At 48.0% G+C, this 15,908-nt stretch overlaps 1 protein-coding gene across 1 annotated transcript in view; it reads left to right on the top strand.

Annotated features, from left to right (window-relative positions):
- The window catches only part of ACER3 (alkaline ceramidase 3), a 93,646-nt gene that overhangs the window by 63,147 nt on the left and 14,591 nt on the right, over positions 1–15,908 (top strand). Inside the window, exon 7 of the mRNA XM_054164600.1 lies at positions 12,642–12,700. Coding sequence (XP_054020575.1) covers positions 12,642–12,700 — 59 coding nt within the window. The remainder of the gene's footprint in view (positions 1–12,641; positions 12,701–15,908) is intronic.

Below are 15,908 nucleotides of genomic sequence, written 5' to 3'. Positions count from 1 at the left end.
ACTGTGATATTGTGATTTGATTCCACTAGGTGTTTGTCTGTGATCATCCTCATTTGTCAGCCCTGCAAAAAGGGGAGTAACTACATGGACAGCTGTGTATTGTTCATTGTTTCAGCCTGATTTTCATTCTCTCTGCAAAGAGAGCAACCAGAATGGAAAAGGGTCCTTTTTACATTGAGTAGCAAGCATCCAAGCCTTGTTTTTCAGTGAATTACTTTCTACTTTCCTCCCCAACTTTGACTTCTAAATTACTGCCAGCAGGGCATGAAGGGGATTTCGGTTTGTTATTCATGGCACAGTGGCGGTGGAGCCCAGCTTCTTTTTCTGCATCCACAGATTGCAGATCTTTAAGGGTCGCAGTGCTTTAACCACAGGAGGGGTGAGATGCGCGTTTTGGTCAGTTGGAGGCTATGGATCATTAGAAGGGGGAAAAGAAAAGCCACTTTCCTGCCTGACAATTGATCTGATAGGTTTTTGCTACCTCATCATTTAAGTAAAAGGCAGGAGTGGCCTTTGCAAGCATGTATTGCCTTGTTTATGTCAAAATCTCTCAGCCTAGAGCACAAATATTACCTGATTTCCATGGTGCTAAACAACCCAACATCCCAGCTTCCTCGTCGTTGTTTTTAAGCCAGCATCGCTGTCAAAGAAGACATCTCTGCCTCTCCCCTCTTTCCCATCTGGCAGACAAATTTACACCCTGATATGAATTTGATTGGAGAACTGAACAGGATTAGTTTTAAATCAGATTAGTTGCTTATCCTTGTTTACCACATGTACATTTGTGCTTATACAAGGGAAAGGCTGGGGCAAGGCAGGCTGCTGGTGTGGGGTGAGCCATAGACACATAAATACAAGAGGGCCCTGGAAGTAGAAGAAAAGACCCTAACAGTTAACTTGCAGACTGAAGTCTCACAAGGAACCTGCTTTTAAACGTGACACAACCTAGAAAGCTGTCACCTGCAAAGGAGTGTTCTCTCTCCTGATTTGTTTACTGGCTACATACCATCTGGTGGCTGTACACTTGTAACAACCAAAATTTCATTCAGTAGTGGACCGGGTTATGTGTATCTGGGGAGGCATAACACCAGGCACCAGTACAGACTAGGGGTCATCCTGCTGGAAAACAGCTCCATGGAGAAAGACCTTGGAGTCCTAGTGGACAGCGAGATATTTATGAGGCCACAGCTGGAAGACTGTGTCTAGTTTTGGGCTCCCCAATGCAAGAGAGACAGGGATCTGGTGGAGGGAGTTCAGTGGAGAGCTATGAGGATGACTGTGGGACTTGAATATCTCTCCTATGAAGAAAGACTGAGAGAACTGGGGCTGTTCAGTCTGGAGAAAAGGAGGCTGAGAGGGGATCTTATTAATGTCTATAAATATCTAGAGGGGTGGGTGTCAAGGTGAAGGTTCCAGGCTCTTTTTGTTGGTACCCAGTGGCAGGAAAAGGAACAATCGGTACAAGCTGGAATACAGGAGGTTCCATGTAAACGTGAGGAGACATTTCTCTGCTGAGAGCACTGGAACAGGCTGCCCAGAGAGATTGTGGAGTCTCCTGTGGGGACTTTTAAAACCCACCTGGATGTATCCCCTGACCTAGGTGATCCTGCTTTGCCAGGAGGGTTGCACTCTAATGATCATAGAATCACAGAATTGTCAGGGTTGGAAGGGACCTCAAAGATCAGCTGGTTCCAACCCCCCCTGCCATGGGCAGGGAGACATCTCACACTACATCAGGTTGCTCACAGCCACATCCAGCCTGGCCTTAAAAACCTCCAGGGATGAGGCTTCTACCACCTCCCTGGGCAACCTGTTCCAGTGTCTCACCACCCTCATCCAGACTGAATCTACCCAATTCCAGTTTTGCTCCATTCCCCCTACTCCTATCACTACCTGACACCCTTTGAAGTCCCTCCCCAGCTTTCTTGTAGTCCCCTTCAGATACTGGAAGGTCACAAGAGGGTCTCCTCAGAGCCTTCTCTTTTCCAAACACAACAACCCCATCTCCTTCAGTCTGTCCTCATAGGAGAGGAGCTCCAGCCCTCTGCTCATCCTTGTGGCCCTTCTCTGGACACATTCCAGTACCTCCAGATCTTTCTTCTAGTAGGGGCTCCAGAACTGGACACAGTACTCCAGGTGGGGTCTCACTGGAGTGGAGTAGAGGGAGGGAATCACCTCCCTCGACCTGGTAGCCACACTTCTCTTGATGCAGCCCAGAGTACAATTGGCTTTCTCCAGTCCTCTGGTGTTCTTTGTGGCCTCCTCTGGACCCACTCCAGCAGCTCCGTGGCCCTCTTATGCTGGGGACACCAGAACTGGACACAGTACTACTCCATATGGGGTATCAGGAGAGCAGAGCAGAGGAGCAGAATCACATCCCTCATCCTGCTGGCCACACTGCTTTGGATGCAGCCCAGAACACAGCTACTTTTTGTGCTGCCAAGTGAACCTTGCCTGCTCACATTCAAAATGGAAGAGCATGCACTGATGGGCAAATAGTTGTTCCAAACAAGTATTTATATCAAACTTTTGTTCAAAACTGCACATAGATCACCAAAGGACAGAGAGAAGGAGTGCCTGGATAAGTTCACTGATCACAGTATAATATGACCAGTGAATTTGCAGCAGCAGTGACAGAAGTAAAATACAGGCATTGGATTTAGGGGTTTGAAGGGACCTTGAAAGACCACCCAACCCCCCTGCCAGAGCAGGGTCACCTAGAGTAGGAATGCACCCAGGTGGATTTTGAATATCACCAGAGGAGGAGACTCCACAACCCCTTTGGGCAGCCTGCTCCAGTTCTGTCACCCTCCAACTTGCACCCATTGCCCCTTGTCCTATCATTGAACATCACTGAGCAGAGCCTGGCTGCATCCTCTCAACACTGCCATTATAAACATGAATGAGGTCACCCCTCAGGCTCCTCCTCTCCGAGCTATACAGCCCCAGCTCCCTCAGCCTTTCCTCAGAAGGGAGAAGTTACATACCCTTCAGAATCTTTGTGGTTCTGCACTGGATTCTTTCATATCATTGAAGGGGAAGCTTAATTTACTGCTGCAGTGCCCCAGAAGCTCCAGAGAGCTGAAGCAGTAACTTGTGTGTCAGTCACATGCATCTGAAGAGGACCAAACCAAGGCAATCTGAATTAGTTTATTCAGGAGCTGTCAAGGCAGCCTGTGGTCCTAAACAGCCATAACTATGCTGATTATTTTCCTGCCATAGTGGAGATTGTCCTCCTTTTTCTCTCTGCTCAGTTTTCTTTTCCAGAAATCCAAGAAGATGCAGAGGTCAGTTTTCTTAATGGTAAATTGCAAACACAGTTTCTATCTTCTAAGTGCTTTGGGTACCTGTGTTTTGATAGCTGGTTGGTATATTAATAGCTAAGCAGTGGTTGCCAAGAGCCCAAAATCACTCAGTGTGGACACTTCTCCATGTGTACACTAATGTTTGAGGCTGATAAATTGACTTTATTAAGAAGGCCAGGAGCAGAGGAAACAGAGAACTGGAAGTATAAGGCTGTTGCTGCTTTACCTACTAGAAGGGTAGATGAAGAACCAATTTTCACAGTATCACAGTATATGACCAAGGTTGGAAGAGACCTCAAAGATCATCGAGTCCAACCTGTCACCACAGACCTCATGACTAGGACCATGGCACCAAGTGCCACATCCAATCCCCTCTTGAACACCTCCAGGGACAGTGACTCCACCACCTCCCTGGGCAGCACATTCCAGTGACGAATGACTCTCAGTGAAGAACTTTCTCCTCACCTCCAGCCTAAACCTCCCCTGGTGCAGCTTGAGACTGTGTCCCCTTGTTCTGGTGCTGGTTGCCTGGGAGAAGAGACCAACGCCCTCCTGTCTACAACCACCTTTCAGGTAGTTGTAGAGAGCAATGAGGTCTCCCCTGAGCCTCCTCTTCTCCAGGCTAAACAATCCCAGCTCCCTCAGCCTCTCCTCATAGGCCTCTCCCCAGCCTTGTTGCCCTTCTCTGGACACATTCAAGTGTCTCGATGTCCTTCCTAAACTGAGGGGCCCAGAACCAGACACAGGACTCAAGGTGTGGCCTAACCAATGCACAGTACAGGAGCACAATGACTTCCCTGCTCCTGCTGGCCACACTATTCCTAATGCAGGCCAGGATGCCATTGGCCTTCTTGGCCACCTGGGCACACTGCTGGCTCATGTTTAGGCGGGTGTCAATCAGCACCCTCAGGTCCCTCTCTGTTTGGCAGCTCTCCAGCCACTCCGACCCCAGCCTGTAGCTCTGCATGGGGTTGCTGTGGCCAAAGTGCAGCACCTGGCACTTGGACTTGTTGAATGCCATCCTGTTGGACTCTGCCCATCTGTCCAGCCTGTTGAGGTCCCTCTGCAGAGCCTTTCCACCCTCTAACTGAGCAACATCTGCTCCCAACTTGGTGTCATCTGCAAATTTGCTGATGACTGTCTCAATGCCCTCATCCAGATCATCAGTGAAGATACTAAAGAGGATGGGGCCCAGCACTGATCCCTGGGGGATGCCACTGGTGACTGGCTGCCAGCTGGATGTGGCACCATTCACCACCATGCTCCCTTCAATGTGGAGTACTATACCAACCTTAATTCCATGAGAAGTGAATCCTCAATATCAATCCAGGCTGAGGGATGGAGAGCAGCCCTGTGGAGAAGGACTTTGTTTATTGGTTGCTGAAAAGCTGGACATGAGCTGGCAATGTGCACTCACAGCCCAAAAGCCAACCCTATCTTGGGCTGCATCCCCAGCAATGTGGGCAGCAGGTGGAGGGAGGAGATTCTGCCCTTCTGGCTGCTCTGTTGAGACTCAACCTGCAGTGCTGGGTGCAGCTCAGGAGAGACATTGACCTGTTGCAGAAGATCCACAGGAGGCCACAACAATGATGGGATTGCTGGAGCCCCTCTGCTGTGAGGACAGGCTGAGAGAGTTGGGGTTGTTCAGCCTGGAAAAGAGAAGGCTCTGGGGAAATCTTCTTCTGGCCTTTCAGTACTTAAAGAGGCCTCTAAGAAATGTGGGGACAGACCTTCTTAGCAGGATCTGATGTGACAGGACAAGGGGTCTTGGTTTGAAACTAAAAAGGGGAAGATTCAGACTAGATACAAGGAAGAAATTTTTTTACACTGAGGGTGGTGAAACACTGGCCCAGGTTGCCCAAAGATGTGGTAGATGTCCCATCCCTGGAAATATTCCAGGTCAGATTGCATGGGGCTCTGAACAACCTGATTTAGCTGCAGATGTCCCTGCTCAGTGCATGGCAGGGGCAGACTACAAGACCTTTAAAGATGCCTTCCAACCCAAAACATGCTCTGTGTCTATGAATTCATGGGATTTGCCTAACTGCCTCCACATAGAATCATGGAATGGTCTGGGTTGGAAGGGACCTCCAAAGGTCATCCAGTCCAACCCCTTCTGCAGTCAGCAGGGACATCCTCAACTAGATGAGGTTGCCCAGAGCCCTGTTGAGCCTTGTCTTGAATATCTCCAGGGATGGGACTCCATCCACCTCCTTGATCATCTCATTCCAGTGTTCCACTACCCTCATAGTAAAGAACTTGTTCCTAACATCCAATCTAAATCTGCTCTTCTCTAGTTTGAAGCCATTGCCCCTTGCCCTGTCACTGCAGGCCTTTGTACACAGTCTCTCCCCATCCTTCTTGTAGGCTCCTTCAGGTACTGGAAGGTCATTATTAGGTCTCTCTGAAGTCTTCTCTTCTCCAGGCTGAACAACCCCAGCTCCCTCAGCCTGTCCTCATAGTAGATGTGCTCCAACCCTCTGATCATTTTCATGGTCTTCATCTAGACCCACTCCCATCAGGTCCATGTCCTTCCAAGCATTGAGGGCTCCAGACCTGGACACAGTACTCCAGGTGAGGTCTTACCAGAGCAGAGCCAAGTGGCAGAGTCACCTCTCTGGCATCGCTGCTTTTGATGCAGCCCAAGACGTGATCGGCCTTCTGAGCTGCAAGCTCACACTGCTCATGTCCAGCTTCCTGTCCATCAGCACCCCTGGTCTTTTTCCACAGGACTGCTTTCTATCACCTCATCCCCTAGTCTGCACTAATAGTGAGGATTGTTCTGGCCCAGGTGCAGAACCCTGCACTTGCTCTTGTTGAACCTCATCATCAGCGCTGACAGACACTGAGCTCTGGAATGCTTACTTCCCATTTGTGAATTAGCAGGATGTGTTTCCTATTTAGCCTTCTTGTCAGGTTATCTGCTGTGACTCAGTAAGACTTTGGGGGTTCCTCATTGCAGAGATCCAGGCTTCAAAGCGGATATGCATGCAGGTTTATTTGCATCTTGAAAAAGAGGCAACCCAGTCTAGTGATAACAAAAGATGATGAGATTCTGCTGCTTCCTTTTGTTTCAGTTGTGGTGCAAAGGGTGTTCTTTGGCTTACAATTTAAAGGCACAAAACTTGCTTGGGTTTTCATCTGTCACTTAAGTGATGTGTTAGTTAAAGAAGGAGAACAAAGGGGAGCTAAAAGAGCTGAAAAATCTGAGTCAGCTTGAAGAAGGTAGATTTGATTTCCTACGAGATCCTTCTTTGGGTGGATGGGTAATGCCTCACAAATTTTTTGCATGGTGAAGATAGTAAATCCATGGGTGGCAAAGGAGGAAAGGTAAGCACTGATCCCTGAAGTATAAACTGAAGTTGTGTAGCTTGGTTTATAGACCTTTAGTAAGAAGCAGCTGGAGCAAGATGTGCAGCTCCAGTCTGTGCATGTCACAGCAACACCTCCACGAAGCTTCCCTGCAGTGTGAAGAAGAGAACTGCAGCATGCAGAGCAGAACAGTTTGTTGTTCCAGACTTTCACAGGCTTTTAAGCACCAATGTGTTTTACTGCTAACAACCTGTTTGTGTGGGGGAGCAGAAAGGGCAAGAAATTGAAGTGTCAGCTGTGGGCAGATTTTTCTTCAGTCGTTGCTGGGGTTTGGCTTTTTGTTTTGTTTTTTCTTTCCCCTTTTCTCCTTCCTCCTTCCATTAAGGCTGTCCACTTCTGCAAGCCATTAAAGCAACTAGGAGAAACCAAGTCAGAGGCTCTACAAAGAGAGCTTTTCTTTGCTTCTCCTCTTTACTGCTTTTAGCAGCTGCTGAAAAAAAGCTTGCATTTTTAGCCTGTGTTTTACCTGGGCCTTGGACTGCCTATAAGCATAATAAAAGCTATGTTTCTTAGCTGTGTTTCTCTAGGCATAGTAAAAAAAACTAACACCTTTCTTAGAAAAGCTTAGCTTTTCTAGGCTTAGTCTAACACTGCTTACCACCTCAAACAAAGAGCCTGATGAGTTGGACTTGCTCAGCCTGGAGAAGAGAAGGCTCTGAGGAGACCTTACTGCAGCATTTCAGTGTTTTAGGGGGGGCTGTAAGAGAGCTGGAGAAGGACTTTTTTCACAAGGGTATGTAGCAATAGGACATGGGGTAATGGCTTATGGGCTGGAGGAGGGTAGATTTAGATTAGATGTTAGGAAGAACTTCTTCACTGTGAGGGTGGTGAGGCACTGGAACAAGTTGTCCAGAGAGGTCGTAGACACCCCATCCCTGGAAGTGTTCAAAGCCAGGCTGGATGAAGCTTTGAGCAACCTGGATGTCGGCCCTGCCCATGGCAGGGGGCTTGTAATTAGATGGTCTTTAAGGTATCTTCCAGTCCAATCCATTCTATGATAAAGCATGAAGGTCATCAAACCCTGATGAGGGTGACATTTCTCTTCCTGGCTAGATTTTTATCATGTACCTGCTGTAGAAGAGCATTTTAGCAGTGGAAATTGTAGGAAGGAGGAAATCAGCAAGGAAAGGCATCAAACTATGATTTGGGTCCCAGAGGAGCATTTCTGTGTTTTTTTCCCCCCTGCCATCCCTCTTTTAGAATAAAAGAGTGGATTTGATTAGGAAAATGAAACAGACTGCTTTAAATGAGGCTGATGATCTAAGATGGCATTTAACTTTGAAATTTAATCTGGTGAGGTCTTCTTAGGCAAAATGTCAGTGATGAAGAACTCTACCAACATGCCTCACCTAGCACAGCTGAGCAGTCCCCTTTTTTACCTTTAGCTTTGGACTGATACAAGCACTTTGATACTCAAGCTATGGCTCAGGGGTTTTGTTTGGTTTTCTTTCCCAATTTATGTCATAGAATGGTTTGGGTTGGAAGGGACCTCCAAAGGTCACAGGATGTTAGGGGTTAGAAAGGACCTCTGGAGATCTCCAAGTCCAACCCCTCTGCCAGAGCAGGACCATAGAATATAGCTCAGGTCACACAGGGATGCATCCAGACAGGTCTTGAAAGTCTCCACAGAAGAAAATTCCACAAACCCTTTGGGGAGCCTGTTCCAGTGCTCTGTGACCATTACAGTAGAGAAGTTTTTCCTCACGTTGAGGTGGGACTTCCTGTTGCCCCTTGTCCAGTCCCAGGGCACAAGTGAGAGGATCCTGTCCCCTTCCTTCCTGACACCCAGCCCTCAGATATTTATAAACATTTATTAGATCCCCTCTCAGTCTTCTCCTCTCCAGACTAAAAAGCCCCAGGTCTCTTCAACCTTACCTTATAGGCAATGCTTCAGTCCCTTAATCATCCTTGTAGCCCTCTGTTGGACTCTCTGAACAAATAGGGATCAGGAAGCCACAATATAATATTGCATCCAATTACATTACTTATCTTGCCATTACAACCACCAACAATTTGAACATGAAGCTAACTCAAACATCAGTCAGGTTTAGGCAATGAGGCTGGTGAGAAGGCTGGAGCACAGCCTTATTAGGAGAGGCTGAGGGAGCTGGGGTTGCTTAGCCTGGAGTAGAGGAGGCTCAGGGGAGACCTCATTGCTCTCTACAACTACCTGAAGGGAGGTTGTAGTCAGGTGGGGGTTGGTCTCTTCTCCCAGGCAACCAGCACCAGAACAAGAGGATACAGTCTCAAGCTGCACCAGGGGAGGTTTAGGCTGGAGATGAGGAAGAAATTCTTCCCAGAAAGAGTAATTTGCCATTGGGATGTGCTGCCCAGGGAGGTGGTGGAGTCACCATCCCTGAAGGTGTTTGAGAGGGGATTGGATGTGGCACTTGAAGCAATGGTTTAGTTAGTCATGAGGTGTTGGGTGACAGGTTGGACTTGATGATCTCTGAGGTCATTTCCAACCTTGTTGATTCTATGATTCTATGAAGCTCATCTAGTCCAATCCCCTCTGCAGTAAGCAGGTACATCCTCAACTACATCAGGTTGCCCAGAGCCTTTTCAAGTCTCAACTGCCTCCCTGGGCAACCTGTTGCAGTGTTCCACTACCCTCATGGTAAAGAACTGTATCCCAGCAAGAGGACTGGAATTATCTAACAGCTTTGTATAAAGTACAGACCAGAACCAATTAGCCTAAAGAATAGTTTTGCTTTGTTTAGCTCTACAGAGCAGAATGCAGTAGTAGCACTTCAGTTACTGGAGATATTTGATCTGACTCTGAATGCAAATAAAGAGCTGCTGTGCTGAATGACTTTGCATAGTCAATATTGAAGCTTGCTTTTTACCTGTTGTCCAGCATAAAGGCTGTGTTGTCTGCTTTGTTCTCTCTCTATGCACTGATAACACAGCATGCTGCTCATCTCACCCCTAAAGCTAAAAGGAGCTTGGAAATTTGCCTTTATGGACTTTGGAAAGGGAAGGTTGACTTTGTGTCACTGCAGCAGCCTGTTTGGTGTCAGATGACTGAACACATGCATCCCCTGGGAGGAATAACACCTTGTACCAGTACACATTAGGGCCTGACCTGCTGGAAAGCAGCTCCATGAAGAAGGACCTTGGAGTCCTGGTGGGCAGTAAGTTATCCATGGGACAGCAGTGCACCATAGTGGCATCCTGGGGTGCAGTAGGACCAACGTGTCCAGCAGGTCGAGGGAGGTTCTTCGCCCCTTTTGCTCTGCCCTGGTGACACCACATCTGGAGCATTATGTCCATTTCTGGGCTGCCAGAACTACTGGAAGGAGTCCAACAGAAGGTCACAAAGATCATAAGGGGACTGTAACATCTCTGTTTATCATAGTATCATAGTAGTAGTATCATAGTAGTATCATAGAATCAGTCAGGGTTGGAAGGGACCACAAGGATCATCTAGTTCCAACCCCCCTGCCATGGTCAGGGACACCCCACACTAGATCAGGCTGGCCAGAGCCTCATCCAGCCTGGGCTTAAACACCTCCAGGGATGGGGCCTCAACCACCTCCCTGGACAACCCATTCCAGGGCCTCACCACTCTCATGGGGAAGAACTTCCTCCTCACCTCCAGCCTGAATCTCCCCACCTCCAGCTTCATTCCATTCCCCCTAGTCCTATCACTGCCTGATATCCTGAGAAGTCCCTCCCCAGCCTTCTTGTAGGCCCCCTTCAGATACTGGAAGGCCACAATTAGGTCACCTCAGAGCCTTCTCTTCTCCAGACTGAACAGCCCCAACTCCTTCAGTCTGTCCTCATAGGAGAGGTGCTCCAGCCCTCTGATCATCCTTGTGGCCCTTCTCTGGACACGCTCCAGGACGTCCATATCCCTCTTGTAATAGGGGCTCCAGAACTGGACACAGTACTCCAGGTGGGGTCTCACCAGAGCTGAGCAGAGGGGGAGAATCACCTCCCTTGACCTGCTGGCCACACTTCTCTTGCTGCAGCCCAGGATCTGACTGGCTTTCCAGGCTACAAGTGCACATTGAGAGCTCCTGTTGAGCTTCTTGTCCACCAGCACCCCCAAGTCTCTCTCCTCAGGGCTGCTTTCCAGCCAGTCCCTGCCCAGCCTGGATTTGTGCCTGGGATTGCCTCGACCGAGATGCAGGACCCTGCCCTTGGTCTTGTTGAACCTCATGAGGTTGGCTTGTGCCCACCTCTCCAGCCTGTCAAGGTCCCTCTGGATGGATCCCTTCCCTCCAGCATGTCTGCTGCACCACACAGCTTGGTGTCAGCAGCAAACTTACTGAGGGTGCACTGAACACCACTGTCCATGGCACCTACAAAGATGTTGAACAAGACTGGTCCCAGGACTGATCCCTGAGGGACTCTGCTTGTCACTGGAGAGTTCTATGACAGTTCCATGATTCTAAGGCACAACTGCTTAGAAGAAACTGCAGTTTTGGCAGCAGGAGACCAGCGTTCAGAACAAAAAGCATGGAGAGTAATTGAGTGTCACCGGTGTCTGAACACCTTCCACTGCTGCAGTGGCTTCTGCATCACCTTCCAGGCATGACTGACCACATTCCTTTTCCTCTTTAGTCTTGGAGATGGTGTTATGTGAATTGTAAGGTGGTGAATGAAAAAAAAAGAAAAAAGAGAGGGATTTAAAGATCATGAGGCAGAAAATAAATGATTGCTTTGACTTTTTCTCTAAGTCAGGCAATTACATTCAAATTCATCAAGCCTACAGTGAGCCAGATTTTGCTCCTGGATCTTTTCAGAGCGTGCAGCCTTCCTGCTGTGTAATTAGATTGAATCCCAACAGTCTGTAGTAGTTGGGTTTAACATGCTTCCTGGAAAGTTTCTTCCATCCTGGTGCTGAGTCTATTCAGGTGTTTGCTTTCAGGAAAAAAGATATTAATCAAATATCAGTGAAAGAAGGTGTAGGTGATGGCTCAGGCAATGCTAGACTGAAATGCACAGAAACACAGGAGATAGGAATCAGCTACATTGTGATTTCTGGCTGGTTTCTGAGTGCCATCTAGCGTTTGCTTCCTAACTCAGAAAAGGAAAGCAGATCTTTTACACAGCTGACTTCTTCTGTGAAGTCAAAAAGCAGCTCTGCAGAGAAGGAAAACAAGTTCATTATGAGCCAGCAATGTGCCCTTGTGGCCAAGAAGGCAAATGGTATTCTGGGGTGCATTAAGAAGAGCGTGGACAGCAGGCTGAGGGAGGTTCTCCTCTCCCTCCACTCTGCCCTAGTGATGTCACACTAGGAGTATTGTGCCCAGCTATGGGCTCCCCAGTTCAAGAGAGACAAGGAACTACTGGAGAGAGTCCAGCAGAAGCCATGAGGATGCTGAGGGGACTGGAGCATGTCTGTAAGGAGGAAAGGCTGGGACACCTGGGGCTGTTTAGCCTGAACAAGACTGAGAGAGGGTCTTCTCAGTGCTTATCAATATCTAAAGGATGGGGGTCAAGAGGATAGGGCCAGACTCTTTTCAGTGGTGTCTAGCACCAGGACAAGGGGCAATGGACACAAAGTGGAACACTGGAAGTTTCACCTGAAAACTTCTTTCCTGTGAGAGTGTCAGAGCCCTGGACCAGGTTGCCCAGAGACATTGTGGAATCTCCTTCTCTGGAGAATTTCAGATCCCACCTGGACATGATCCTGGGCAATGGCACTCTAGGTGATCCTGCTTTAGCAGAGGGGCTGGACTAGATGATCTCCAGAGGTCCCTTACACACACACACACCCCACACCCCATACCACCACCCTATTCTGTGGTAATTTCCTAAAGGGCATGGTTTATAGTCATACTTTCATTTGAAACTTCAAACAGAAGACTTCTGGAGAGGAAGTGAGAGGGGATACTACTTGTCTGATGCTTAGGAAGTAAAAACCAACAGAGGCTTCAATGTTTTTTCACTCCTGTACTGTTATAAAATCTCTTGTATCTAACTGCTGAATTTTATCTCTGTTTCTATTTCCAGATCATGTATGGGACACTAGTTTCCATTATAGTTCTACGATCTGTTTATATAGTATTATGGTAAGTAACACGTAACTCAGCATTGTAAGATGCAACTTGGTGTTTGTGTCCTCCTTTGATGAGCTTCAATGTGAGAAGCTGGCAGTGGTGAAGCTTCTTTACTTAGATGCATGATTGTAGTTTGTGTGCTGATCTTCTCAAGTCCTGCACCTAGGTCAGAGCAATACTAGATATCAATAAGGGCTGAGGGATGACAAAAGTGAGAGCAGCCATGCAGGAAAGGACTTAGTATCATAGTATCAGTCAGGGTTGGAAGGGACCACAAGGATCATCTAGTTCCAACCCCCCTGCCATGGGCAGGGACACCCCACACTAGATCAGGCTGGCCAGAGCCTCATCCAGCCTGGGCTTAAACACCTCCAGGGATGGGGCCTCAACACCTCCCTGGACAACCCGTTCCAGGGCCTCACCACTCTCGTGGTGAAGAACTTCCTCCTCACATCCAGCCTGAATCTCCCCACCTCCAGCTTCATTCCATTCCCCCTAGTCCTATCACTACCTGAGATCCTGAGAAGTCCCTCCCCAGCCTTCTTGTAGCCCCCTTCAGATACTGGAAGGCCACAATTAGGTCACCTGGGAGCCTTCTCTTCTCCAGACTGAACAGCCCCAACTCCTTCAGTCTGTCCTCATAGGATAGGTGCTCCAGCCCTCTGCTCATCCTTGGAGGTGATGATGGAATAGAAGCTAGACAGGGGGCAGCAGTGGGCACTCAGCAGCCCAGAAGGCAAATGGCATCCTGAGCTGCATTAAAAGCAGCATGGCCAGCAGATGGAGAGAGGTGATTCTGCCACTTTGCTCTGGTGAGACCTCACCTACAGTGCTGTGTCTACCTCTGGAGCCCTCAACACAGGAAGGACATGGACCTGATGAAGCAGGTCCAGAGGAGGGGCACAAAAATGATCAGGGGATTGGAGCACATCTGCTACAAGGACAGGCTGAGGGAGCTGAGGGTGTTTAGCTTGCAGAAGAGAAGGCTCCAGGGAGGCCTAATAGCAGCCTTCCAGTACCTGAAGGGGACTGCAGGAAGGCTTCAGAGAAACTGTTTACAAAGGCCTGCAATGATTGGATAGGGGCAATGGCTTCAAACTAGAGCAGAGCAGATATAGATTGGATTTTAGGAACAAGTTCTTTGCTATGGAGGGTGGTGGAACACTGGAACAGGTTGCCCAGGGAGGTGGTTGGGGCCCCATCCCTGGAGATATTCAAGGTGAGCCTCAACAGGGCTCTGGGCAACCAGTTGAGGATGTCCCTGCTGAGTGCAGAGGAGGTTGGACTGGATGAGCTTTGGAGGTCCCTTCCAACCCAGACCATTCTATGATTCTGTGATCACCTTCCAATTGCAATTCCAGTTAATTTGGTTTGACTTCTCCCAATTAATCCCCATAGCCCATGAGGGAATGTTCACAGACTTCTATTAAGCAAGAAGAGCTTCAAACTAATAGTGTCTTGTTTGCAGCTTTAGAAACAACCATCAGTTTAAAGACACTTTACAAACCCACAAACATGGAAACTTTAATGGTAACCTAGAGAACTTCCAAGGGAAACTAAGTTGAATCAAGTTCAGATCATTTAATTTCTTTCTTCTACCAGGACTGAGCACAGTTCCAGGTACTTAGATTAAAATTTCTTTGTCTGTCTAAACAAACCTTTGGGCCTTTTCTCTTTCCAGTCCTGCAAATTGCACACACTTCTGCATTCTCATTATTTCTGAAGCATTTTCACAGAATCACAGAATATATCTCATTGGAAGAGACCTCGAAGATATCCAGTCCAGCCCTTGACCTAGCACCGAAGGGTCAACACTAAACCGTGTCCCTAGGTGCCAGGTCCACACATTTCTTGAACACCTCCAGGGATGGTGACTCCACCACTGATCTGGGCAGCCTGTTCCAATGTTTGAGAACCCTTTCAGTGAAAAAATATTTCCTAATATCCAGACTGAACCTCTCCTGGTGCAGCTTGAAACCATTTCCTTTAGTCCTGTCACTTGACACCAAGGAGAAGAGGCTGCCTCCTCCTTGCTCCAGCCTCCCTTGAGGTAGTTGTAGAGAGCCTCCTCTTCTCCAGACTGAACACCCCCAGCTCCCTGAGCCCTTCCTCATAGGCCAGGCACTCCAGGCCCTTCTCCAGCCTCATTGCCCTCCTCTGGACACCCTCCAGCACCTCAATGTCCTTCCTGGGGTGAGGGAACCAGAACTGAACACAGTACTCGGGGTGTGGCCTCACCAGTAAAGGAGGATGATTCCCTCCCTGTTGCTCCTGGCCACAGTGTTTCTAATACAAGCTCAGGATGCTGTTGGCTTTCTTGGCCACCTGGGCACACTGCTGATTCATGTTCAGTCAAATGTCAGCCAATACCCATAGGTCCCTCTCCAAGTTGCAGCTTTCCAAACACACAATCCCTCACAAGTCTACCTGATCCTCTGTCACTGTTGATACCGCTGGTATTATCCCTCCCAGGGTATCATTCATTGTTTGCCTCCAGCAAAGTCTGTCTCTGGAGTTCCACCTACTCTTTTGGTTCTGTTCTAGGGATGTGAAGTGTATTTTCTTAATTAACTACCTTATTTCATTGCAACCTGGCTCTACAAAGACTTGCTTCTCCTCTTGGTTATAGTATGCAAACTTGTTACGAAGTTGGGATAGGGAGACAAGTAGATTTAAACTACTTGTAGATTTTTACTGAACTACTCCTAATTTCAAATTAGTTTTGCTGGGGAGGCTGTGCCAACCTGAAGGTACCTTTTCTTTTCTCTAGAAGTCACTTTTGCATCTAGTTAAAGATGTCCCTTCTCATTACAGGGAGGATAGACTAGATAACCTTGAAAGGTCCCTTCCAACCCAAACCATTCTGAGAACCTGATCTAGTTAAAGATGTCCCTGCTGACTGCAGGAGGTTGGACTAGATGACCTTGAAAGGTCAATTCCAAGCCAAACCATTCTATGATTTACTTCCTTTGCACTGCTCAAACATTTTCCTGTCTTTCCACTGACTGTGCCAGCGCTTGCACATGCTGATTTTATTTCTTCCTGCCGTAACACACCTATTAACTTCCTCTCACTCACATTTCTTAGTGCAGAAGTTGAAGTTTAGAGTAAAAATCTCAAAGAACAACCTTCCAGGCTGCTGCTTCCTCCTCTCCTCATCATTTATTGCTGTTCCGGCCTGTTTCCCACACACTTTTCATCTCTTTCTTGCATCTGCTTC

The sequence above is a fragment of the Dryobates pubescens genome, chromosome 10 (assembly GCF_014839835.1).
Source record: "Dryobates pubescens isolate bDryPub1 chromosome 10, bDryPub1.pri, whole genome shotgun sequence".
NCBI lineage: Eukaryota > Metazoa > Chordata > Aves > Piciformes > Picidae > Dryobates > Dryobates pubescens.
This window is presented reverse-complemented; position numbering and strand designations above follow the sequence as displayed.